The sequence below is a fragment of the Lagopus muta genome, chromosome 5 (genome assembly GCF_023343835.1).
Source record: "Lagopus muta isolate bLagMut1 chromosome 5, bLagMut1 primary, whole genome shotgun sequence".
Taxonomy (NCBI): Eukaryota; Metazoa; Chordata; class Aves; order Galliformes; family Phasianidae; genus Lagopus; species Lagopus muta.
In genome coordinates this window covers 37,745,915-37,772,066 of record NC_064437.1, presented here as the reverse complement: position 1 = coordinate 37,772,066, position 26,152 = coordinate 37,745,915, and the positions used below count along the sequence as shown (strand labels likewise).

At 39.5% G+C, this 26,152-nt stretch overlaps 1 protein-coding gene across 4 annotated transcripts in view; it reads left to right on the top strand.

The window, feature by feature from the left end:
- CCSER2 (coiled-coil serine rich protein 2) overlaps positions 1-19,069 on the top strand; it is a 69,594-nt gene extending 50,525 nt beyond the window's left edge. For 2 of the 4 annotated variants that reach the window (XM_048944227.1, XM_048944225.1), the window contains exon 10: positions 14,614-19,069. In XM_048944227.1, the coding sequence (XP_048800184.1) occupies positions 14,614-15,435 (822 nt within the window). In that variant the 3' untranslated portion in view covers positions 15,436-19,069. Of the gene's footprint in view, positions 1-4,813; positions 4,899-9,932; positions 9,973-14,613 lie in introns of all 4 variants that reach the window. The other 2 variants (XM_048944228.1, XM_048944229.1) reach the window with 2 other exon arrangements.
- The last annotated feature ends 7,083 nt before the right edge of the window (positions 19,070-26,152 follow it).

Sequence of the window (26,152 nt, the reverse complement as noted above, 5' to 3'; positions counted from 1 at the left end):
TTCTCTTAATAGTAATAGCTCTGAATATTGGTGTACCCATGGAAAAAGAGTTGCACTATTTGGCTGATAGCCTAAGACTACTAAAACAGGAGTAGCTTAGAAATTTTTCTCTTCTCCTGCTGTGGCAGAAGCATGTTATAGAATCATGAAGCTTGGAAAAGACCATTAAGGTCATCTTGTCCAACCATTAACCCATGTCCACTAGCTGTGTCTCTCAGTGCCATATCTACCTTTTTCTTGAAGACCTCCAGGGGTGGTGACTCCATCACCTTCCTGGGCAGCCTGTGCCAATGCATCACCATTTTTTTTCTGAGAATAGAATGTTCTTAATATCCAATTTGAACCTCCCCCTGTTGCAACATAAGGCCATTACCTCTCATCCTATTGTTAGTTACCTGGAAAAGGATGCTAACCCCCTTTTGTACTTGTCTAGAATGATGATATCTTCCCTGAGCCTCCTTGTCTCCAGACTAAAACAGTTCCAGTTTCCTCAGTCGCTCCCCATAATGCCTGTGCGCCAGACCCTTCTCTGGACACACTCCAGGGCCCAATGTCTTTCTTGTAGTGAGGGGCCCAAAACTGAACATCAATACTCAAGGTATGGCCTCGCCAAAGCTGAGTACAGGGTGACGATCCCTGCTTGTGCTGGCTGCACTGTTTCTGATACAAGCCGTGGTGCTGTCGGCCTTTGTGGCCACCTGGGCACACGGCTGGCTTATGTTCAGTTGGCTGTCAGCTAACACCTCCAGATCCTTGTCCTCTCTGCGACTTGTCAGTCATTCTGAACTCATGCCTGGTAGCAATGTATGAGGTTGTTGTGAGCAAAGTGCAGGACCCAGCAATTGATCCTGTTAATGCTCACACAGTTGCTTCTGCCCAGCTATCCAGCTTGTCCAGATGATTCTGTAGGGCCTTCCTACCCCCAGGCAGATCAATATTTCCTCCTAACTTGGTGTTATCTGCAAACTTCCTGAGGGTGTGCTCAGTGCCCTCATCCAGGTCATCAATAAAGATACTGGCCAGACCCCAGTGCTGACCCCTGGGGCACACCACTCATAACCAGTCACTGGCTGCATTTAACTCCATCCATCACCACTCTTTGGGCCCAGCCCTCCAACCAGCTCTTTGCTTAGCAAGGAGTGTATCTGTCTAAGCTGTGGTCTGTTAGGTTCCTCAGGAGAATACTGTGGGAGAGACAGTGCCAGAGGCTTTGCTGAAGTCTAGTTATACTATGTGAACAGCCTTTCTCTCATCCACAAGGCAGGCTACCTGGTCATAGGAGATGAGGCTGGTCAAGCAGGATCTGCTTTCATGAACTTGTGCTGCCTAGACCTGATTTCCTGGTTATGCTGCATTTCCTTTTATTCATGTGATGGGTTATTCCAAGGTTCAAGTCTCTTTATAGCACTGGAAAAGTCTGGTGGTGATATTTTTATATTTTTATGAGGGTTTTTTTTATTTTAGTATTTTTTACTAAAATTTAAGAACAACAACAGCAAACAGGTTTCCCAGTGTAGTTTGGTTTAAAACTTCACAAAGCTTTTAGCAACGATGGTACAATTTGTCAGGATCTATGGAAGCCATTCATCTTGTTCTGGTTTGTGCGGACTTTGTTTTGGTGGATAGTTAACACTCTGAGTCACTTTTCTACTTTTCTCATAGGATTCTTTTACTGTTTTTTTTTTTGTTTGTTTGTTTGTGGGTTTTTGTTTTTCTGCTGTTTCACTGTTTCAATATCTGGGGAATGAGAGGAATGGGATTCAAGTTCAGTGCCTTGATGCACGTAATAGCTGAGGGGGGAGGATCTGTTGAGGCTTCTGCCTGGCATTGAGGTGCAGGTGGGAAGACTTGTATCACAGCTGCAGAACCTTGAAAAATCCAAACATCTTTAAGTTTATTTTTTAAAATAAAAACGTAGGTAAGTAATATTCTCATCTTTTAATTCTGCTATTGCTTGCTTATTGGTTTTAGAGACTTTCTGATAACTAAGCTATTTATTAAGAAACTGCAGTTTTCTGCGTACGTTAAATATGTTCTATAATCTGAAGAGACATACTTATTAGTGTGTATATGCTTATTTTTCTTGGGCATCTGAGAAAAATCCATTGTGTATTTGGCTAATAGAGGGAGATGAGTATGAGGCTTTTTTAAAAAAAGAAAAAGCTTTGTAAATTTCTTTGCTGGAGTCTTGTACACTGTTAAAAGAAAAGCCATCTTTTCCTAAGTCAGACTTAATGTCAGATAGCTATCTCTTAATGTAATTTATGTAGAGGATCAGTGTAATATTTATCACTTGTAAAATCAATGCAAGTTATAATACATTAATAAATCTCCAGCACTGTATTTCCTGTTCCCTATTTGATTCCATTGATGTTGATTTTTAATTACTTTCTTTTGATGTACAATTAGGCAATGCTTTTGATTTTTACGAAGGAGAAATTCAGCTTTTGTTTGAGACTTGTCTGTATGGAGCAATGTGAACTTTGAAGTCTGCTGCCAGAGTGATAACTAGGTCTGCTTCTCAACTTATAAGATGTTCCTTGGCATTTCTGAGAGGGGAACTGAGCCATGCCTGGAGAGCAGTTCAGTCTAGCAGGCAAGATACTGAAACAAGTTAATTGCCCATTCTCCATTTACTTCAGTCAACCAATAATGATTAAATACCACGAATAATTACTGAGCAGACTGGATTTAGGGCTGTTCTTTGAAGTGTTAATATGGATGCCTAAAAGGTACTGAAATGTATCAAGACATCTAAATATTTCTTCACTTTTACAATAGTATCATAGCTATTAAGTAGCTCAGCTTGCTTGCTCTTAATCTCTCGTTTTAGAGAGAGGAAGGAAGAGGGTATAAAACTTTAGCCACTCTTCCTAATTTAATACATTAAAATATCAAAGAAGTCTGGGGAGGAAAAAAAAATACAACAAAACAAAAACTAAGCAATCAAAAAACAAACAAACCAACAGCAACAAAAAAACACGTTACCAACCTGAACAGTTCTCTACAAGATGAAACCGGTGAAACTGGCCTTTTTACTGTCTGGAGCCTGGACTATATTTAGAGAATGAAAGTCATTTTCTATTGTTCCTCCATGCTGACATAATGTAGGATGCAATGTGAGCAAACTGTATACAGATGGCCTGAAAAATGTGGTGTTTTGTACAGTGCTGTGGATATCCAAAGCTTTTCTTCATGTCTCATCAGTCAGGGATCAATTTGTCTTGTGCCTAGGAATATTTGTTTTTTAATACTAGTCTTGGTGCATTATCTTATGTTGTTTTGTCATACTGCTAAAGCTAGGAGCGTTCTTTCATGCAGTAGTCTAAAAATTGTGTGAACCCTAATGGCTACTGAGAGCAGACTGTGAGGACATGTGAAGTAATCAGTATCTCCATCTAGAGTTTATCAGATGACAGTGAACTTTTTCCTGGTGATTTCTCTTAAGTAATTGTTACAACTCTTCTTCTGAAGAAGAATGAAGGAGTCTTCTCTACTTTTTTCTTTGTTTTCTGTTCTAGTTTAAGAGTATTCTACCTGGCAAGTTCCATGACTTGTTTTAGAAGGATATGTTAAGTTACATCTTAACAGTAACGAAACTTGGAATAATGATGTATGAAGTCTAACTAGATGTAGAAAAGTGGTGGGTCAGGGAAATGTTTAAACTTGCACTAGGATAAAAACAAAAAAAAAAGCAGACTGTTTATTTGTAGAAATCATATGGTACTTAATAAACTTTGAAAAGAATTATGGAAATAAAATACTATTTCTCAACCATGGCAGTGAGATGTGCAACAGGCTAGCAGAGAAACTAGAGGGGAGGGGCAAACCATTTTTCTGGTTCTTTTGATAGAGATGTTTGTTTAGGTATGAAATTCCCGCTATCTGAAGAAATAGCTGCAAATGGTTGCTGTTGCTGTCTGCTGGTTACTGGTAGCTGGAAGCAAGGAAAGGCCTTACTCTTGGAAGCAGTGTTCCAGAACCCTTGGTAACAGATTTTCCACTGGTAAACAGTGAAGGGGCTGTAAAGACTTAAAGCTGACTTGCTGGAATGGAACATCAAGAGTATCCAATTTGAGAGGGCAACTTGGATAGGCATCTTTTAAAGGCATGGGTAGAAAGAAAAATATACACATAAAGTTACTTTTTCCTCTTGTCAATTCTGTGATGATCTGAAACATCTGATAGGCAAACCTACAAGTAATCAACATATACAGTCACAGTTTTCTGATCCTGTAGTAGGGGGCTCAAGCTCCTAAAGCAGAGTGCAAGGCAGGCAGGTCAGTGTCATGCCTCCTCTTTCACAATCAGTAATGCTATCAAAAGATGGGCTCAAAAGCATTGGCATTTATTGGGCATTTTTTTCTGATAAAGTCTTTTTAATTATAAACTGTTTGGTTTTCTAGAGGATCAGTGTTGTTAGCCAGTGTACTAATTGGTAGGGCATTTAAGAAACATACTGAAACCTGTAAAAATAAAAATTTTAGCATGCATTTTCAACTTGAAAAGTTCAGCTACTGTGTTTCTTCCTGGAAAAAAAAAACAACCAACTTTAACAGATTTGTGTACATACTTAATGAATAAAAATGGAGGTGTATTATAAGAGTTCTGGCTAGGTTAGGGTGTCACAATGCCATCACGTCCTGTGGACTTCAGTAGAATCTCACATTTACCTCAACAAAGTAGAAAAATTTGTAAATATATTGATGCCTTTCTGGGGGAAAACAGAAAAGAATGGTGTGGCTTTTTGGTGTCTTGTTTTTCCCTGTTCTCTTTTTTTATTATACTTCTCCCCCTCTCTCTTTCTGCACAGGGTGGGTATTCTGCTCCCTCCTTCTCTCCCTGGCAGGGCTCATTCCAGGGCATCCCTCGGACTGTTCCACCGCACCGCAGACAGAGTGAGTCTGTACTTCTCACTCATCTCCCTCACCGTGTTCCAGTAGAAGCTTCCCTTTGCACGCACTGTTCATCTTGTAGTATCCTCCTTTCTCAGGCAGATTTACAGGCATACACAACAGTCTGTGGCTAACCAAAATGCTTCCTTCAGCCAGCGTATCAGCAACTACAACTTAGAGCTTTGTAACGGTTACTGAATGCTGATCCACTTCAGCAGATCTTCAGGCAAACCGGAGTAGTCCCATGTTTCCAGTCTTGTCTTAACATAAATCTTGCTTGCTGCATTTTCCCTTTGTTTTTCATGGCCGTAATATACTATCCCATTTGCATTTGTTCTGTTTGCTCATAAGTCTGCATGTATGCGTATGTGGATGTATTTACACGAATATGTTGTGGATGTACATAAAAAGATATTGGTGACAGTGTAGTTGTCATTGCCTCTCACAATAATTTTTCTTAACTTTTCAGAATGGCTTTCCCGAAACTAGTATTTTTTTTCTCCTGATGTTTCTTGTAAAAATACTTCTAATACATTGAAGTGGCTGTTGCAAGACTTGCATGATTTGCTAACGTTGCTTTTGTGCTAGCTAAAGTGTGGGCTGATATAAGATGCTTTTGTTCTCTTGGCTTGGATCTGCAAAACAAAGACAATTGCTGATTTTAAAAATATGCACTTACGTAGATGTAGAGAAATGGTAAGTCTTATTTTGTGCTTTGGATTGCATTGTATACAGATAATTGTTCAAAGAAATATAACTAGTTAATAAAGCAAAGTTATATTTTTTAAATTCACTGTAATTTGAAAATTACAGTGTTTGTTTAGCAATGTCCAAGAGTGTATTTGGATGGGAAATGCAGTATAATTTTGGAAAAAGTAAGATTTCCAGGGCTGGTGGAGATCTGAAGAGTAAGCTTGCATTTATTTCAGTTTGAAATAATCCTGACAATTATTTCAACTGTAAGAAAAGAAAATCTTGTAAGATATCTCAAATTGTATTTCAAATACTCTCTTGACGTTTGTGACAATATTCATTTAATCAACTCACCAGGAATGCACTTCCTGTTCCATAGGCTATTCTCTTTGCAATAGAAGGTTATGCTTTGTTTGTGTGTTTGCCTGTGTGTAAATGTAGTGAATGTAGAGCTCCCAATGCTGATCATCACGTGTTCTGTTTCTGGCTAGAGGTTAACAGTAGCACATCATGGCTTGTGTGCTGCCATATCAGCAGGGAATTGAAGTTTGAAAAGATTGGTCTTAAATCTGAGGAGCATGTACATACCACAGTTCTGGAACTTAATAATCATAGAGCCAGAATTGACAGCAGTGACTGAGCTCCCAGATACGCACCTCTGTGTCATGTCATTTTTCTACTTTCTTAGCGGTTCTGAGCTCCTGCTTTTTTTCCACCCACTGCAGCAGCCTCTTATTCAAGGATTCCACAGTGAACTTCCATTACTAAAGCTGGTTGGATTTTAAGTATACATCCTACACATTAGATTCTATAAATGAATAGTTACTGGAGTTATCACTAGCATCTTTGCTAGTGATGGATCCTCCATACTAGGTTTCCTTTTGGTTCAGACAGATTTTAGGTCTTCTGTCTTTTAGTAAGGAATGCCAAAGGGAGGGAATTGAGGCAAGAGATGAGCTGGGTATCGCCACTGAGAAGAAAAAAAAAGAGCAGTTCTTTTGCAATAATATTGAGATGGTGATGGGAACACGAAGGAGTGTTTTGGCAGTGTTTTTCATCCAGAGATAATTGGAATTTAGCCTTTTGCATAGATTATGCACAAACTTGAACACTGGAATGTGGGAGGTTCTGTCCAAACATCAGGAAGCACTTCCTTATTGTACTGGTAGTGGAGCACTGGCACAGGCTCCTCCTTGGTGGTCTTCAGAAGCCTCCTGGAGGTATCCCTGGGCACCCTGCTCTGGAGGTCCCTGGAGCCAGAGTTGGGCCAGCATCCAGAGGGCCCTGCCAATCTCAACCACTGTGAGATTCAGGATCCCAAACCTAAGACAGCGTCTGCACTTGTGAATGATGCAAGTATTTGCAGTGTTATGGATAGATGATAGCTACTTAGAAACACTGTAGATCAAGAATGTAAGTCTGTAAACCAGTCATATCTAGTTGTTTGATATAATTTTACTTAATTTTGTGGCTGCTGGACTGCTAATTATAGAATCATAGAATGGCCTGGGTTGAAAAGGACCACAACGATCATCTAGTTTATGCAGGGTCGTCAGCCACCAGACCAGGCTTCCCAGAGCCACATCCAGCCTAGCCTTGAATGGGGCATCCACAACCTCCTTGGGCAAGCTGTTCCAATGCGTCCCCACCCTCTATGTGGAAAAACTTCCTCCTAATATCTAACCTAAACCTCCCCTGTCTCAGTTTAAAACTATTCCCCCTGGTGCTATCACTATCCATCCTCATAAACAGCCATTTCCCCTTCTGTTTATATGCTCCCTTCAAGTACTGGAAGGCCATAATGAGGTCTTCCCAGAGCCTTCTCTTCTCCAAACTAAACAGGCCTTTTCTCATAGGAGAGCTGCTCCAGCCCTCTGTTCATCTCAGTGCCCTCCTCTGGCCCCGCTCCAAGGGCTCCACGTCCTTCCTGTACTGGGGGCCCCAGGCCTGGACACAGCACTGCAGATGGGACCTCACAAGAGCCAAGTAGAGGGGGACGATCACCTCCCTCTCCCTGCTGGCCACCCCTTTTTAATGCAGCCCAGAACACAGTTGGCCTTCTGGGCTGCAGGTGCACACTGCTGGCTTGTATCCAGCTTCTCATCCACCAGGACCCCAAGTCCTTCTCTGCAGTGCTGCTCTCAAGGAGATCTTCCCCCCATTTGTATAAATACCTGGGATTGCCCTGACTCAAGCACCCTGCTCTTGGCTTTCTTGAACCTCATTAGGTTTTCATAAGCCGACTTCTCCAGCCTGTCCAGGTTCCTCTGGCTTCCCTTCCTTCCTTCTAATGTATCGGCTGCACCACTCAGCTCGGTGTCATCTGCAAACTTGCTGAGGGTGCACTCGGTGCCATTGTCTGTGTCATTGATGAAGATGTTGAAGAACACCAGTCCCAAGGCTGACCCCTGTGGGACACCGCTTGTGAGCAGTCTCTGCTGATCACATGTGCCCCTGCTGTCAAATATTATAATACTTCTGTGCATATGCTTCTTCTGTAAGCACTGATTTCAAGGTTGGTGTGCTTGCAGCCCAATTTGCCCTAAGATCCATCCATTCGAGGGTTTGTTATTTATTTATTTTTTTTCCATGCTTTGGAATTATGTGCATGTTTTGTACTTCAAAGGAGAAGAGTTTTTGTATATTTTGTTGCTTCAGCAGCCTTGGAGACGATTCAGCATTCCATATTTCATAAACACTTTCCCAGTAGTGTGTGGATTTCTTTTTAAGAATGAAACTGGTTTTGTTATTCCAGTAACTCAGGTGTGCTGAACTTGATTAGTGTATTATGTATATAGGATATAATTTGATGACATAGCAAACTTTCTCCAATGCCATTCAAAACTTTCGTATTTGTATCCTGGAGTTTTAACAATGCATCTCTAGAAATTCTACATTTTCAATAAGCCAACTATAAATTGTTACAATATAAGAATATAATACCAGTGTATCTCAGCACCTACCTACATTTTCCTTTCAGAATAGAGATGAAAGCTGTTCTTTTGCTCACCTGAAGCTCTGCAGTTGTCTACATTTGTTTTCTAAGCACTTCATGGGAAAAGTATTTAGAGCTTTTGTATATAAGAATTACAAATAAAGGTAACGAAAGTAGTTCTAGCAGAATTTCCACGATAAATACATGAATTTCCTGACCAATTTAGGTTCTTGCGATGCCTTCATATTAACAGAACAAATTTGCTTCAGAAAATTAACTTGGAAGTTCTGAGAGTGATGAATTATTACAAATGTCCTGAAAAGACATTATTGTCCTTTATGCTCTCACAACACAACTAAATACATGCAGTGTGCAGTTACATGGCCTTACTTTTCTGTTAGTTGCCCATATATCTGAATTTGTGGACAAAAAGCCTGCCTTGATGTACTATATTATTTTCAGCAATTCTTTTTTTAGAAAGTTCTGTTTATACATGCACTATGCAGAAGAGTCCATGCTATACCATATTATTATTTTGTTCCCTCACACAGTGGTGAATGATGGTCTGAAGAAAGGGGAGAGATTCGGTCTGTTATATCTCATAGTCTGATGTCATACTCCATCCTACCAAATGCTATTTTATGATGCTGGAACACAGGTTTAATACAGCTAACTAGAAGAAAAAGAAAGGGGAAAAAAAATCAAAATATTAACAAATACTACGGATTTAAGGTGTGAAATCTTGATTATAGAAAGTGACAGCTTTTCCATGTAGCCTTCCAGCAAGGCTGCATTTTCAAATAGAGGTGTGTGAAATGACAGCTTGTCCTGTGCAATGGCAAAGAGATGTGATATCGGAAAATGAAGCATATACGTGGTGGAGTTTGTGTTCCTCCCTGCTCCTTTTCCAAAAAGAAGACATGTTAGTTTGGAGTCTCTTCAGACTCATGAGTGAGTTGCAAGGAAGATGGATGCAGTCAACAAGGTTGCAATATGTAACGCAGTTTAACTTATGATGTTGTTTATTGTTAGGTATCTAGCATATATGTGTTTGGATGCAGGTATTTTTGATGTATGTGCTTATAATCATACACAAATGCTGGTTAATATTCTGAAGGGTATTTGAGGTGTAAGAGATTAAATGTGCTGAAGACTTGAAGTTAAAAGAGCAGAGGTATTCCATGTGGATTTTGCTGTAAACATGGTTTGTGCTGCATTACTTAAACACTATTGCTGTCTTTATTTCTGGAAGATGGGTGAAAAACAAATGTGGGATGTGCTAATTGCAATTTAAATGATGAAAAGTTGCAGTTCTGTCATGGCAATTGCTCAATGTTTTGTCTTGGTCCTCTGACATCATTGTCCTTGTCTTTTTCTTGTCTCTGCTTTCCCATTATGCCATTGGCAAGGAGTTGAGAAGTTAGTCCATTACTTCTGTGATAAAGCGTGGTACAGTACAACTTCAGATTTCTTCCCATCTCCTCCTCACGCATTTTATTGTTGTTCTTTTGCCCTATGCATGATGCATGTCTATTGGAGATGTGCATGTGGTTTTTATTTCTCATTCCTTCATTTCCTTTGTTTCTCAAATTACTGCAGGGAGAAAATGTCTATATTTAGTTCTGCAGAGATACTGTATGGGTAGTTGAGATGGGTATTCAGATTGGAGAAACAGTAACCAAAGCAAAAATGAAGGGAATTTTAAAGTAGAGATAGTGCAGTGCCTGTAACTGTTATGACTGCATTGACATAACTGCTTATCAGTATAACATGCTTATTTACATCTTCATTAGTTTTGCATGGGAAAACTATCTCAGTGGTTCAATACCTTTATACTAATGATAAACCTCTTCATGGATGTGGTTGGCATTTTTCAATAGATGATCAGAGAAACAAGGAAAAATCCCCGAGGCTGATGTGGTAGGAACTCCAATTGAATGATCTTGATTGGTGCATCAATATATCCAAGCAGTTGAAGCTTTTGCCACTACAGAAAATTCCGTTTCTTCGTCTTGCAGTGTGTTCACAAGGCATTTTGTCTGCTGTACTTTCTGAGGAGAACTAGCTGTCCTCAGTTACGTGGTACTAGAAATAAGTTTGAGCATCAAACTTTACATTCCAGGAACAGAAAGGAATGTAGGTGGTTTTGTCTCCCTGGATATTTTTTTTTTTGGACAAAAGAAGAAATCTTAGCATGACAGTCTCCACCAAGTTGTGGTCCATCTCCTTGAAATACTGTCTCGTGCATTTAAAGCAAGATAGGTGACAAATTTTTAGGAGTTCTATGAACTGAAGTATTATTCATAGGAGGGGAAATGCTTTGTTATCTTTTAATTCTTCCTCCTTGTGGCAGATTTCACCAAGCAGCGTTCTACTGGCTTTTAGACTAATAGCTTAGTCATAATGTGTTAAAACCTCATGAACAGGAACTTGCATGTTTTGGAAGTGGTTTTCTACTTTCACTGTCATCTTAGATGTGCAGCAACTTGAGATAATCTGCATTTCTGGTAACTGACCAGACTTTGAGTAAGTGGAAATATGAAGTTAGGAAATAGTGCAGTATTTAAAAAAAACTTTGCAAAAATGATATAATATCTTTAGTGCCATCTTTATAATTTTGGGCACGTACCTGTCTTCTGATTGAATTATGAACCTCACAGATCTTATGTTGCTTGTACCCTTTCAGATTATGAAAGGTAACAAGGGAAGGATGTATTTGGCTATTTTTCTACATAAAGCATTAATGCAAAATAGTCCAAATTGAAAACTCTAAATAATACCTATTCTACTGTCAAAAACCTTGAAATAACAGCATTATCAAAAGCTTGTTTCTCTGTTGTTTCTATTAACTTTCTTTTTCAGCAAGTTAATTTTTTTCTGATTAGTATAACTAGCATAATTAGTTTCTAAGTTAGGATTTGTAGTGTCAGGAAAAATTTGCGTTTTTTGAGACTGGCATTTAGAAGCCCTTTCCAGGAGAAAGGAAAGGTTTTGGTGTTGTTTACGTATTTGAACTCGACATAATATTACTTGCTATAAACATAATTTTTTTTTCTTCATTAGATGAGAAAATCAGTTATTTAAGTATTTGTACAGTAATAATATGTGCTTTGCTTTGATTTCTGTGCACGTTTTTAGCAGTTTTGTTTTTGTAGGTGTGCTCTCAAAACAATAAGCCAGTTTGGCTAACATCTCATAAGCTGGAAGGATAATAATTTCTGTAACCCATTACAGAAACTCTGAAAAACAGCATTAATATCTGTAGGATTTCTTAAACAAAGCTGTAACTTTTAGAACTTAGAATTACTTCTTGTTTTAGTACTTCCTGTAAGATTGCTTGCTTAAGAAGGATGGTTTTGCATTTGACAGCACTCAGAAAAAATAGGTTGTTATGGAAAAGTACATTCATTCTAGACTGTTCAACATGTTTCTCACTTCACGTATTGATGTCACTGGTCCAACTTAGATGTTGCCTTTTCTTACAAGGACTGGTGTATTTTAAGTGGAAAAAGGTGGCTAGCAAATTGGAATTAGATCAAAGCACCTCAGTATTTCTCTCATTACCATTAATTTTTCTCATTATGATGACTGAGGATTCTGTTTGCAGTAGAAATATTACAAGATGAAAGATGAAAATCTAAAGAATCCTGGAATGTGCTCTTGTTTTAGAAACATTATAGAATTTTAGCGTGCATTGATATCATTATAGTCTCTGCTAAACCTGAAAAGAACAAAAAGACTGAATGAATAATGTTTCACATTTTGAAGCTGAGAATAATAATTCAAGAGAGTGCCTGAATAGTTGTACTCAAATCCCTTAGGACAAATGTTGCTTCTTTTATGCTGACTGTATTTTACTTGTAAGCAAATGCATTAAACATGTTGACTATGTGCATACACACTATAATTTAGTCAGGATTCAAGTAGTTTCAGCAAATTTCATGGATAGGACTAGCTTGTTGCAGTTGAGTTCCTTTATAAAGAAGATGAGAAAATCATCCAAACTTGAAGCTTGTTAAAAAGTATAGTTTAAGTTCTAATTGGTTTTGGGGTTTGCCATGCATTGCAGGCTTCAGTAATTCTTCCAAGACCTGTGTGCAGGTTTAAGGTTTAGTTTGTGTTTGTACACATGTTAAGGTCTTTTTACAGGAAGGAACAAAGAAAACTTACAAATGATAGAATTGTAGAATCACGGAGCAGCTCAGGTTGGAAGGGACATCAGAGATCATGTAGTTTCAACACACTGCCATGGACAGAGTTGCCAGGTTTGAATGTGCTGCAGAATTTCTCAGTGGTTCAGACAGTGAGGTCACCTCAGTCATGGAATAGCTGTAATTTTTCTTTTTTTCCCCTTTTTTTCTGATTTCTGTGTTTCTGTCTCCTAACCGCTACCAGTGCAGCAATTGCAGTAGCCACAATGCAGTTCATAGCCAAAGGTGGAAGAAGTATGAGAGAGAAGTGTGTCGGATTCACACTGGACAGGGAGGCACAGCAGGGTTCATGCAGTGTGTGGAGGCTGCAGCACACTGTAGCTAAAGCCAATTGATATACAAGGGAAAAGGCCCTGCCAGCCACCTGGGCGAGTTTCTCTTGTTCACAGGCACTGCTGGTGAATATTAGCGTGGTTATTTATTATGGATGAAAAGTATCAGGAGGGATACTGACTGAATTGTAGATCCCCAGAGCTTACCCTGTGCATAACATTTTCTCTACATAGTCAGATGGGAATCTGAGGTAGACAGAGGAAAGAAGGATATGCAGCAAAACTGTGAAGTAATAGGAGAGCTGTGGTGCTATTTGGTGGAGACAAAACCTGCTTATTCATACGTTTCAGAGCCTGATGAAGAAACTCCGAATTCTCACAGTAATTTGCCCTCCACGGGTATTTTCTTGACAGTTGGTAGTTGGAAGCAAGCTTAAACTTTACACCTTACACCTTAATTTAAATTGAAGCACTGCTGTTATCCATAAAAATGACCTGTCCTTTTTGGACTTCACTTTCTGATCCAGAAGAAGTACTGGCAATTTTCTTGTCCAGTACTAAAATGTCTCTTCTGGCAAAATACAATGTCTTTGTTGTGTTATTTTTCTCTCTTTGGTTATTAGCGTAGCACTATGTGATCTCTAGCTTAACATGTACTTTGTTATACTATTTTGTTGAAGATCATTTCTATACCAGCCCATCTGAATTCACTTCAAGATCAAGCAGTTTGCTGCATCTATTCTGTAACCTAATTACAGCATACCTGTATCCAATTTTCTGGCATCAGTTATGCAAAGAAAATGTGCTGTAAATTCGTTTACTTCCCCTCCTTTGTGCTTGCTTAGTCCCCAGCAGTGGTATTTTGTGAACTTCTGCTGCCCTTGGGCCGTCCTCTCCCTGTCCCGGATTTCACCCAGCAAAGGGGCTTATCTCTATTCATGAGGAAAGAAAGATGCAGTGTCAGAAAACTGGGTGAGAACTGTAAAGGGACACCTTCCTCATGTTTATAGCTATGTAGTATAACTCTCTGGACTTCACTGGGTTTGTTGTTTCTGCTTACTGTTCTGCATGTGAAGGAAATCAGAAGTAAACTACTGTCCAGTACAGGGAAACCTTAATGCAAATGAATATATTTTATATAAGCTCTGTTCCTGTGTGTACAGTATGTAGCAATGATGGAAGCTTTGGGGTAGCTAATTTGAGTACACAGTGTATAGAAGCTAGAAGATGGATAGTCTGATAGCTGTTGCATTTGTTTAAGGATTTCAAATCAGAATTTAAACAGTATTTTTGTGTTGTTGATAGGATGTCCTGCAGACTTAAGGTAAAACCATCAACCAAATCTTTTTATGTCTCTTACTTTACACTATTTTTTTTTTTTGTCTTTATTGTTGTGTATTCCAGTACTGGTTTAACTTTTTCCACCTAAGTTACAAATCACATTTGTTCATGTCCCATAAACCATCCTATTTTACCAAAGTAAAATGTTTTACTTTTATAAAAGATATACAGCTGTTACCAAGCATCCAGTTAGCATACTTGGGGTTCAGAGCGTTATCTGGTGCTTTCTTTGCCTAACATATTACTGCATTCTTTTCTCTTTACAGCCTCAAGTACTACAGCCTTCCAGCAGCCTTCCCAGTTCCACAGACCTCGTCCAGGGAAAACTAATAAAAATGCCACATATCGAGGCCCCCAGTGAATATTCTAAACATGGTGTGCATGAAAATGGCAATCATCAGAATCAAAATGCTGCAAATATATCTCTGAGAAATAGCCTGAATAGTGTAAACACTTCAGTGAACACACAATTAAGCATAAAAGATGAGAATACATTGCATTTGGAAAATGTGAAAAATAAATATACTGAAGATCCTGGGGAGGTGGCTAGTGATAAAAAAGGTATGTTACTATCATGTTCTCGTCTTCAGACCTCTACACGAATTGATGCTAGAGAGGTGCGGACTGAGGTAGCTGTGAAAGGTCAATCCTCGTTCATGTACCAGGCTTCTCGGCCAAAGACTTCAAGAATTGCAAAGCCCCCAACTGCTTTAGTGCCTCCTACAATGGCCGTACTCGCAAGGTCTGCAAATCATTCCTCTGCTTCCAAGGAACCTGAGCTTCTACCATCAAGTAGTTCGACTCAACTACAGCCAACGTCTGGTCCAGAGGACCTGAAGGGTAAACAGAGTCAGAAAGCGTCCAAACTTCGCCCACCAACTATATCCTTTGTTAAATCTAAGCAAGTGAGCAGTCAGAAATCCACGTCGGTGTCTCAAGAGCCTCAAAGCACCAGTCTGAAAACTAACATCCCAAAGCCACAAGTGCAGAGAAAGGAAAATGTGCAAACACAGAACACCGCTTTGCATTCTGGGGACAGTTTGCCCTCTAGTCGGCATTCCCGCCTCCCTAAGCCAAAGACACACTGAGGACATATCTACGTCTCATTGGGTGATGTCATAAGTTAAATTGCTTCCTCTGTATTGATGGCCATTGAGGCTGTTTCATCTACAGCCTGAGTGAATAGCAAAAAGAGCGTTTTCCTTTAGTGTTTGCATATTCTGTTTTTTTGTTCTGAAGCTCACGTTACGAGCTGTGCAGCAGTTCTTGAGAGTGTTAAATTATATTGTAATTCTGTATTAATTGTATTGCACAGTGATCTCAGTACTGAAGCCTGGTGGCCGTGAATACCAGAATGCTGCACTATGTATTCCAGGAGGGCAGAAATGATATCTTACCTCTGTTAACTTGAGTAATTAGACAATGAAATTACTATTCAGTTAAACTTCTTGGTTCTTATTCAGTTTAACTACTTGGTTCTGAGGACTTGTTAGGTTAGAGTGGTAGAAAGTTAGAATTATTAGCAGATGTTTTATTGGCCATAATTCTGACTCTGTATTTCAGAGGCCTATGCAAAAATCCTCGTATTTATCATTATCTGAAGACTGACATATTTAATGTTATTTAATCGGATGGGTTGAGTGGTTTGTGTTGTTTTTGCTGTAATCTGAAGTTGCTCTGTTCTTTATTTATCTAGTTTTCACTCTTCACAGACAACAGGTTTCACATGGTGAAATGGATCTTCTCTCTTAAACAGCATCATTTGTTAAGATATTGTGGTATGTTTTTATTGTGTAATAGGCACATTACTGGGTAGATTCTCAAAATGTAGTGCTAAGGATATTTGTGCAAAACCTTGCAATGCAGGCTCTTATGAATTGATAAGTAAGGAGCCCAGGGGAATTAGGGGTCCATAACACCTATGTTGAGGTTGCACAACATGCATTTTAATGGATATATTTTAACTTTTATTGTACTGTTTGTATTTATTGATTTCTGTTTAATATTGAAAGACTCTGAAGTACCTGACTTGAAACGTTTGCACAAATTTTGCCATATGTGTAAGGATTTGAAACTATTTTACGTAATAAAACTTGTATTAAAAAAGCAACTATTTTTAAATAATAATAAATTAACCCAATTTATTTGTCCTTATCGAGAGCTGGTACTCTAAGAGTTTTTCAGAGATGTGCATTTTGTTTTGGGAGTTTTTCTGTAAAATTTTTTTTTCTGTAATTATTCAAGAAGTGCATGATAACTGGCAAGGAGCATTTGGGGGGAAATAAAACAGAAAAATCAACATTCTTCGGCTTTATAGGGTAAGTTTGTTTTTTTTTTTTTGTTATTTTTTTTAAAGTGATGTGGAAATGTGCCCATCATGGTGCAACTATGGGACCATAACACATGAGCTGTGAGTTGAATATATGCATATCCAGTCACGTGTTCTGGAAACTTAATGTGATGTCCCATCTGCTATTCTCCTCTTTCCCTTCACTGAATAGTAGATGTTAATGTTTTGGGGTTGGTTTTTTTTTTTTTCTATTCTTGAGTTGTTTTTAAGATAAGCAGCAGAAGGCTGTTACAGTTCACTTAAAATCTGTTTGTGTACAGCATATGATGACAGAAAAATGAAATACAGTAAAAGTTTGTTCTAGGCTTTGGCCTTAGGACATTGGCATATTGCAGTATTTTCTTTGAGAAAATGAAGTGAATGGGCATAGACATTTCATAAATATTTTCCACAATTACGTTGTGTTGTATCAGCCCTTCAACTCAGGATATCCTTATGGATACCTTGGTTGGATGGGTAAATGGAGAAAATGCATGCAATTTGAATTTCTCGGTACATAATGAGTGTCCCCCAAAGGTTTGGATTCATCGTGCTGTAAATTCTTCTAACTGTCAAAGTATAGAAAAATGAGAGGTTTGGAGGAGGAAGGAGTTAGGGGTGGCTTACATTCCAGAACTGCTTCTAAGAATCTGAAGTAAGAGGCCTACAGGACTTCCTGGTAATTGAAGGGGCTATGTTGAGGATAATGTAATCTAGAAGTAAGGAGTAACAGTAACTGCTGTAGTTGATACAAGATGAAAATAGATGCAACTCAAGATTGCTGTTACAAATACTCTCCAGGAGAAGAAAAAAAAAAAGTGTTTTCTTGCGGAGCATTGAATTAGATGGCCTTCAGTGTAAACGTGTACTTCTGATAATGATTTTTTGAATATTTCCCAAATGAGCTCCTGGCAGCTAACTTTGTTACTCAAGAGTTGAAAAACTGCCAAGGGAATGGTCAGGTTCCCAGTTTGTTTTCTGGTCCGTATAGATTTCTGCGGAAGGTTTTTATGTTCACTTTCCTTGAAGAGAGGCTGATTTTATTTTTGGTTGTATGTGTTTTTATGTAAAATAATAATAATAATAATAATTCTTTTCACTTAATCCAACTGATGGATATTTCACCATGAATTTTGTTGCTTTTTATTCTGGAATTGTCACCAGTCTGGTTTAGTGATGTTAAAGTTTGTATGTTTACATTTAAAAGAACAGACATCCATCTGACTGCACCTTTACTGAAAACTTGGGAACGAAGCAGAGAGATTACTAGGATTTTTGGAATACAGAAGGTGGCTCTTCATTTTATTTTTAGAATAACAAAAATACATTATTCGGTGGCTTTTCTTCCCTGTTAAAGGGGCATAAATTGATCATAATTTTTGATGTTAATAAATAGCACTTCTCCATTTTGTTCTGTTGAAGATTAGAGAGACATTGAGCTGGAGATACTGGGATTTGCTCACGGATGAGACAGATGCTAGTCTGAATTGTTTGTATTCAGCTGCTAACCTCACATCCCTGTAAAGTATTTTAGCTCTTCTGACTTTCCCAGGAAAGGCTCTGTTGCATGTATAGTAAGTCCAGAGTATGAGCAAAGCCTGTCAGCAGATAGGCGAGGGGGAAGAGTAGCAGTGAAGTGAAGTTTGAAGGCTCACTTCGGTGAAGGATAGGAGTTGGGGGGGAGACAGGTAAGAGGGTGTTTGTACAGCTTGTAGAATGGGATTAAGTAAGTATTTTCGGGTAATTTATCTACCTTATGGAAGGTGCAGATATATAATCAGTACTTGTGCAGATTGTTCTAAATGCATAAATTATTTTATATCTTTAAATTTTTGGGTTTTTTTTAGATTATTGCATTTTTTTAATGTCTTATTCTTTTGTGCAGTATTCACAGAAGTATTAAAACTACTGTTCAGTATGTGTGTACAGAGGCAATTACATGTTTTAACAAGTGAATAGACACAAAAGAAAAAACAGAATTGCACTTTAAATGAGCTTTATTGCTTGGAGTTGTGCCTAAAATAATCTAGATGCCTCCTGCTGTGTATGGCTTTTGTTTGAAACTAATTTCCCTGCTAGCGTTACTGTTTCCAAGATATCTTCACATCACTTTCACAAAATTGATATGCACTCTAGCATGTTTGAAAATAGTCATGTAGTGTACTGAGTTTTTGTTGTGCAATGGCTTTAAATTTTCTGTGGAGTTTTAACACTGCTGAAGCAGCCAGTTACCTTCCGCTTCCCTGAAGCCAACACTTCATTTTGCCAATCTAGGCCAAAGGCAACATTTTCTTAGGACTAGCATAGCCCTTCAAAAAAATTATGATCCCAGCATATCTTTTTGCTGGGGAGAAAAAAAAAAGTGCAATACTGACTGTTAGAATTCCTGCAAATGATCACAAAAGCCCAGAAAATCCTAAATTGCACTGAATTTTTCATGTAGTTCTGAGAAAGGTGGATTCTTTAGACTCACTGCTGTGAGAGTCGAAGTTAGACGTAGCAACTAGACTGCACCATAGCTCAGTAAGATTTACTTCATCCTCGATCGAAATGCCCATGTGTTGTAATGATGCTGGAAAACTGGTTACCATTTGCGTGATTTACTTTGCATGTCACAACCATATGCACATCCTATTCTAAAATGTCATATTGGGTAGGTTGCATGTTGCGGGGGGGAGAAGTATTTGTTTTTGCACAGCACATAATCCTCTTATTGTGGACATTTTCTTGCCATTCATAATGGCGTTCTGTTCTTGAATTGGGCTTCCGTAACTATTCCTGATCTTGTTATAGTGGCTTTTTCTGAGCAGAGTGGATTTAATACATGATTCTGGTGGTAGGCCTCAGTATAGTAATCTTAACAACGCTATTGAGGAAATTCAGTCACTGTTGTGGGAAAGCTTCTAGCTGCCTACTCAACTATAAAAGCATCATAATAAAAAACAGTATAATTCCAGTGTCGATGAAATCTTAAATTCAGTACTAGCTAAAACAAGAGGTACCCTTACTATATCTGCTTGGTTGGTTTTCTTTTTTTTCTTTTTTTTTTTTTTTTTTTTTACCCAGGCCAGAGTAAATATTGTATATTGGGATTTGCTTGTAAAGTTGATTTAAAACCCTGTATGTAAAAATTCCTTCCTCAATGTTGCTCTAGTGAATAAAAATAAAAGTCATAATTCTAATCAGTCGCTATTTCTCCTGACTGTTCACTTCATATATATGTATATATATATATATGTATTTAAATTGTCATTGAGTGCGCAGAATTATGCGGTGCAAAGGGAGTGGTGGCAGTGGTGGAAGATTCTTTAAGCTTACAATTGTTTTCTCATGAACTTGTCTTTCTTCAACAGACTTGCAGCTTTTTTCCTCTGACTTAAAGCTTGAGAGCAATTAAAAGCAGACAAAAGGCAGAGAAAAGCTATGAACAAGGACTGATGTGGTTAGTTTTTGAAGGTATGTTATTTCAATTCTAATGCACAGTTGAGGAGAGCAAATGGTCAAGTCGTAGTTTTATTGTGTAAACTAAATTGATCTCTTATGATAATAACTTTGAGTATGTTGCATATGGCTTCCAAGTTCAAGCATAAAATATAAACCTTCCTCATCTGAGGCCCATAAAGCTAGTTATGTACTGGTGGATCCTCCTCCCTTGTTTCTGCTGGGTTAGCCTGCTTTTCATTGCTTGATGAACAACACTGTATTTTAGTGGCGTCTGATCCTATCTGTGTGATCACCAGAAGATAAATAGCTGATGCAGTGACTGTGTTGTTAGCATACTTAAAAGCTGGAGTTCACATGGCTCTCCCATTCTTTCTTCCCTGCCATCTCCTATCCAGAGGTGTAGGCCCTACACCAGTGATGTGCTTGGCCTTAAAACAGTGTTCTACTCACACTGCAACAGATCTGCTGTGCTGTCATTGGGCATAACGCTATGTGTGAGAAGAAAGTGTTAGGTGATGACACTTCCCTCCTTTTGAAACCCAGAATCAACATCTTTGTCACCTTTGCTGGTACAGAAATGGCATTTTCATGAGTACACTTGAATATTGCTGAACCACAAGACAAATTATTATTGACTGGTGAGGTGCCAGAAGACTGGAGGCTTGCCAATGTGACTCCCATTTACAAGAAAGGTCGTAAGGAGGATCCGGGGAACTACAGGCCTGTTAGCCTGACCTCGGTGCCAGGGAAGGTTATGGAGCAGATTGTCTTGAGGGAGATCATGCGGCATGTGCGGGATGACCGGGGGATCAGGCCTAGCCAGCATGGGTTCCTGAAGGGCAGGTCCTGCTTGACCAGCCTGATCTCCTTCTATGATCTAGTGACCCATCTGGTGGATGAAGGAAAGGCTGTTGATGTGGTCTACCTAGACTTCAGCAAAGCCTTTGACACTGTCTCCCACAGCATTCTCCTGCAGAAGCTGGCAGCCCGAGGCTTGGATGGGTACACTCTTGGCTGGGTAAGGAGCTGGCTGGAGGGCCGGGCACAGAGAGTGGTGGTGAATGGAGTCAAATCCAGCTGGCGACCGGTCGTGAGTGGTGTTCCGCAGGGGTCAGTGCTGGGGCCTGTCCTCTTCAATATCTTTATTGATGACCTCGATGAGGGCATCGAGTGCACCCTCAGTAAATTTGCAGATGACACCAAATTGGCTGGAAGTGTGGATCTGCCTGGGGGTAGCGAGGCCCTGCAGAGGGATCTGGAAAGGCTGGAGAGCTGGGCTGAAGCCAATGGGATGAGTTTCAACAAGGCCAAATGCCAGGTCCTGCACTTCGGCTACAACAACCCCAGGCGACGCTACAGGCTTGGGGCGGTGTGGCTGGAGGACTGCGTAGAGGAAATGGACCTGGGGGTATTGATTGATGCTCGGCTGAACATGAGCTGACAGTGTGCCCAGGTGGCCAAGAAAGCCAATGGCATCCTGGCTTGCGTCAGAAACAGCGTTGCAAGCAGGAGCAGAGAGGTGATCGTTCCCCTATATTCAGCACTGGTGAGGCTGCACCTCGAGTACTGTGTCCGGTTTTGGGCACCTCACTGCAAGAAAGACATTGAGGCCCTGGAACGTGTTCAAAGGAGGGCAACAAAGCTGGTGAGGGGTCTGGAACACAGGCCATATGAGGAGAGGCTGAAGGAGCTGGGAATGTTCAGCCTGGAGAAGAGGAGGCTCAGGGGAGACCTCATTGCTCTCTATAACTTCCTGAAGGGAGGTTGTAGTGAGCTGGGGGTCGGCCTCTTCTCTCGTGCCATTAGTGATAGGACCAGGGGGAATGGTTTCAAGCTACGGCAGGGGAGATTCAGGCTGGACATCAGGAAGTATTACTTTTCAGAAAGGGTGGTCAGGCACTGGAATGGACTGCCAAGGGAGGTGGTGGAATCACCGACCCTGGGGGTGTTCAAGGAAAGGCTGGATGTTGTGTTGAGGGACATGGTTTAGTAGGAGCTATTGGGAATAGGTGAACGGTTGGACTGGATGATCTTTCAGGTCTTTTCCAACCTTGGTGATTCTATGATTCTATGATTATTGAACCATGTAATATTAACCAGATTCACGTGGTTGCTGCTTTCCCTGGGTTACAAGTATCAGCTGTTCTTTCAAATGAGAACTGACTGCGCAGAGGATGTTGAATGTAAGTACTGCAGCTCTGAAAATATGAGTCCCTCAAGTATGTAATGAGAATTAGGCAGTCTGAAAAATTACAGGAAGATTTTTTTGTTACTAGTTCCAGTTGTCTTCTGTGAAACCATAGCCATGTGGAGTCTTTGGGTCCCGTACAATAGGTGGAGTACTTCTGTATGCTTAATTCTGATTATAGTTGGGGATTTTATATACAGCTGAAGACAGGAGTAATTGCTCATATACAGAGCAGAAACTAACTTAGAAGTATTCCAGTCTTTGGTTATTCCAAAGCAGAGCAAAAGCTGATAACTTAAAAGCTATCAAAGTAAAATTCTTCCCTTCATCCGTCACAGCCTCATTTCAAGTTGTTGGAGGCATTTCCTCATCACAAACCTCAGAAATCCCTGAACCATCAAGCATGTAAAAACAAGTGTGGAGATGGGATGCTCCGACAGTTGCTTACATTATTTTCCAAAATATTTTATAGAAATGAAGCAATTTCAGAGAAATGTTTAGATTTCAGTGGAACCTCTCACTCTGATGGAGAGGTATTAAGGAGAGTACGTTCCAATCAAAGGAGTTGTTCATATTTTACTCTGAAGAGGCCTAACACATCATTATGGGTGTTACAGTTAGAAAGATCCTTGAAAATCAACCTGGGCAAATTTCTGTAATTTCCTTATGATCATCAGTCTAAACATCTTTTGTGCATGAAGAGTGATTAAGTGTTCGTGTAGTAGTAAACAAGTTAGAGATATCCTAAGTGTATGCATATAAAATGTATAAGCATCTGAGGTCTTGGGTAACAGTCTGATAAATTTCAGTGTGTTGTAATGTTGAAATTCAGCAATTCTTGCAGTACTTTGCTCCGTTGCAATTGCTGTTCACTTTGGCCAACTAGACAAATCATTCCATGCTACCTTTAGTCTCGGTACCTTAGTTTTCTTACATAAAAAATGAATACCGGTATTGCAGTTCTTGACTTTATCAAGATTCTGTGCTGATGGCATGACAAAAATTCCCACTAAAAGGTGGGATCACTGCTGGCTTTTGAAGATGGAGGCCAAATTTCATAGACTTCACTGGAGCTATCACCACCAGACCCAGAAAGTGTCCATCTTAGTAGGGTTTCAGAGCAGTTATTTGCAAGAATTCTTAAATGTTGATGAGAGGCAGTAGTTGTGACAGTGTGAGTACCACACTGGGCAAATTATGCTGACAGTATCACAGGGCAACAGGAACCTGCCTCCCTAGCTTCCTAGAGGGTCCCAAAGATTTAAATTAAGCTTACACCCAGAAAAAGTTGCAACTTCATGGTGTTTTTTTCTTTTATATTATGGTTCTTACCTTCTGCAAAGCAGCTGCTGTGTTGTTCAGTCTGCTGTAGGTAACTCCATGTTTAGCCCTGCCCCTTGTAAATTCTATTCTGTTAACTGATTTGGGTTGTTGCATTGCAACCCAGCAGACTGTAGTCATAAGGGAGAGCCCTTTCTGAGAGATGTATCAAAATATGGAGCAGAAAAGCAGGTATTGTTACAGCAGAAGGTTGTCAGGCTGAGTTGATCCTGCCAGGATCTGAACTTATGTTTCTGGGAAGTCTGATGTTCAAACCATATGCTTATAAGCTGTTGCAGATTTGGTAATTCTGTGCAGGGAAGCTTAATGATACACAGACTCTTTGCTAATAACACTCTTGTGCATTTTGCGTTGGCATTCAGCTCCTGATTTCAAAAGAGTCAGTTAAGGGCTGTGCATGCATGTTGCATCAACTGCTGAATGCTGTGTGTGGCATTCATGGGATGTGCACAGTACTGAAAAAATACTGCATTTCTGTTTTTGTACATGAAAACGATGTGTTTCCTTTAAAGTGCACTTGTTTGTTAGCTCCTTTGTGAACGTTAATTTCTGAATGGCTTATCTTTGACAGTTATTGTCCTGCTGTCTAATATTATCTGATTTACGTATTTCTTCTAATGGAGAAATGGGGATAACAGGTTATTTTCACACTGTGGTATGATGTCTCTTGCACTGCTGACAGCCAGGCCACTGAGTCATGTAGGTGTTGTACGTTTTCCAGTCTTGTCCTGGGATGCAACTATTTGAGGTCAAACTAAACAAGAAACTAAGTGCAAGGAGAGGAGTCAGAAATGTACCTGAGGATAAACCTTACACAAGGGCTTTTCAAATGTTACTGCAAGCAACAGCAAGTGTCACTACATTGCTAACTGCATCAGGTGCAAGTTGCAAATGACTTAGCAAACATTTTTAGTTGTCTACAAGGCAACCAAGTCCAAATAATATGCCTTTTCCTGGTAAAGCACTTGCAGTTTTACTGATGAAAAGGACGACAATTGTGTCATTTTAATTGTAAATGTATAGGTATCAGGTGGATAACAAGCAAAACTATACACTTGCTGGGAGGTCTCATGGAAAATATACTCCTGTTTGCCTCCTTTGCCTATTCTGATCAACTCAAACGTGAACTCGTATTGTAACCTCTCTTGATAGCAAAAACTTGTTCTTGCCTTTCCTCCTTGAATGCAGATAGCAGGCTGCCTTTTGCTCCTGTCAACAGCAGAGGGCAGTGCAATGCAAGCAGCTGAAAGATGCACATGTACAAGCTCGCTACTATGTCAGAACGCCTTCCCGGGCATAGGTGGGGCTCTCTCTTTAACTAACATACTGAAGCTCATCACTGTCCCGTTTGCTTAGATGGAAAGGTCCCGAAGAAGGCAATACTGATTCGCTTTGTTGTTGTTGTTGGTTTTTTGTTTTTTTTTTCTTCTTCTTCAGTGAGCAGAAGCAACATTGCTTAGTCAAAAGAAGCAATCATCTGCTTGGAGATGGAGAGTACAGCAGACATTGATAACCTGAACTGAAGCATCTGCTTCATTTGAACTGGAATAACTGACTTGGTTTTCCCTGCTTGGGCTCTGTGACAGGCTTCAGCCACTTGTATTTATCACACAGTTCACTGACTGCTTAGGCTGGAAATCCACAAGGGATGTGGGAGATAAAGACTAAACGTGCAAATGTGTTCGCAGCTCCAAGCCTTTGCAGAATCTTTAACTGCTCACTTAGTGCACAAGGCCTCTCTTCTGGAGAGAAAGGCCTGCCAGGGAAGAGTCCTTCCATTCACTCCAACAGTTTGCTGTGCTGGTCATTACTTTTGGAAAATCATTTAGGGAGATTGTGTGTGTATTCTTTCTTGTCTAATTAGACATAAACGTTACCTACTGCATATAGTGCAGATTAAATAATCAGAAATTACTATTGCTTTTGGCTCCTCAGTTTTCAGCGCTCTTAGAATGACCCTGATTTTTGGAGCACACCTTTGTTAAATCTGTTTTTGTTAAAAATAGAAATAAGTACTCCAAAAGTTTATTGAATTTGTTACCTAGTGGGTATGGGTAACACTTCCTGATCAGACCTTGTCTCTGAAAAACAGCTTTTTTTTTTTTTTTTTTTTTTTGCTTTTTTTTTTTTGGCTGAGAGCAAGCAAATTGCTTCAAAGTATTAACACACATTAATTTTACAGTAAACAAGCAGAGCTTTATGCCTGGGGTGCAAGCTCTGTAGAAATACAGCATAGTATTCAGCAAATATAGTTTTTACCATTCTATCTGTGTGATCTCAGGGCCATAGTGCTCTGCACCACTACTGAGCAATAATTGATTTTTTTCAGGCTGAATCCAGTAGAGGGAGTTTTGGGGTCATTTTTAAAGTAGTGATGGACTTTTCTCTTACGTGTTTCCAATGTGCTTTAGTATGGTGCACACCTCCTACCAAATAAGCACAAAAAAAAAAAAACCCCAAAAACAAGAAACTGCCAAATTAGGCCATTATAAGAAGTATGAAA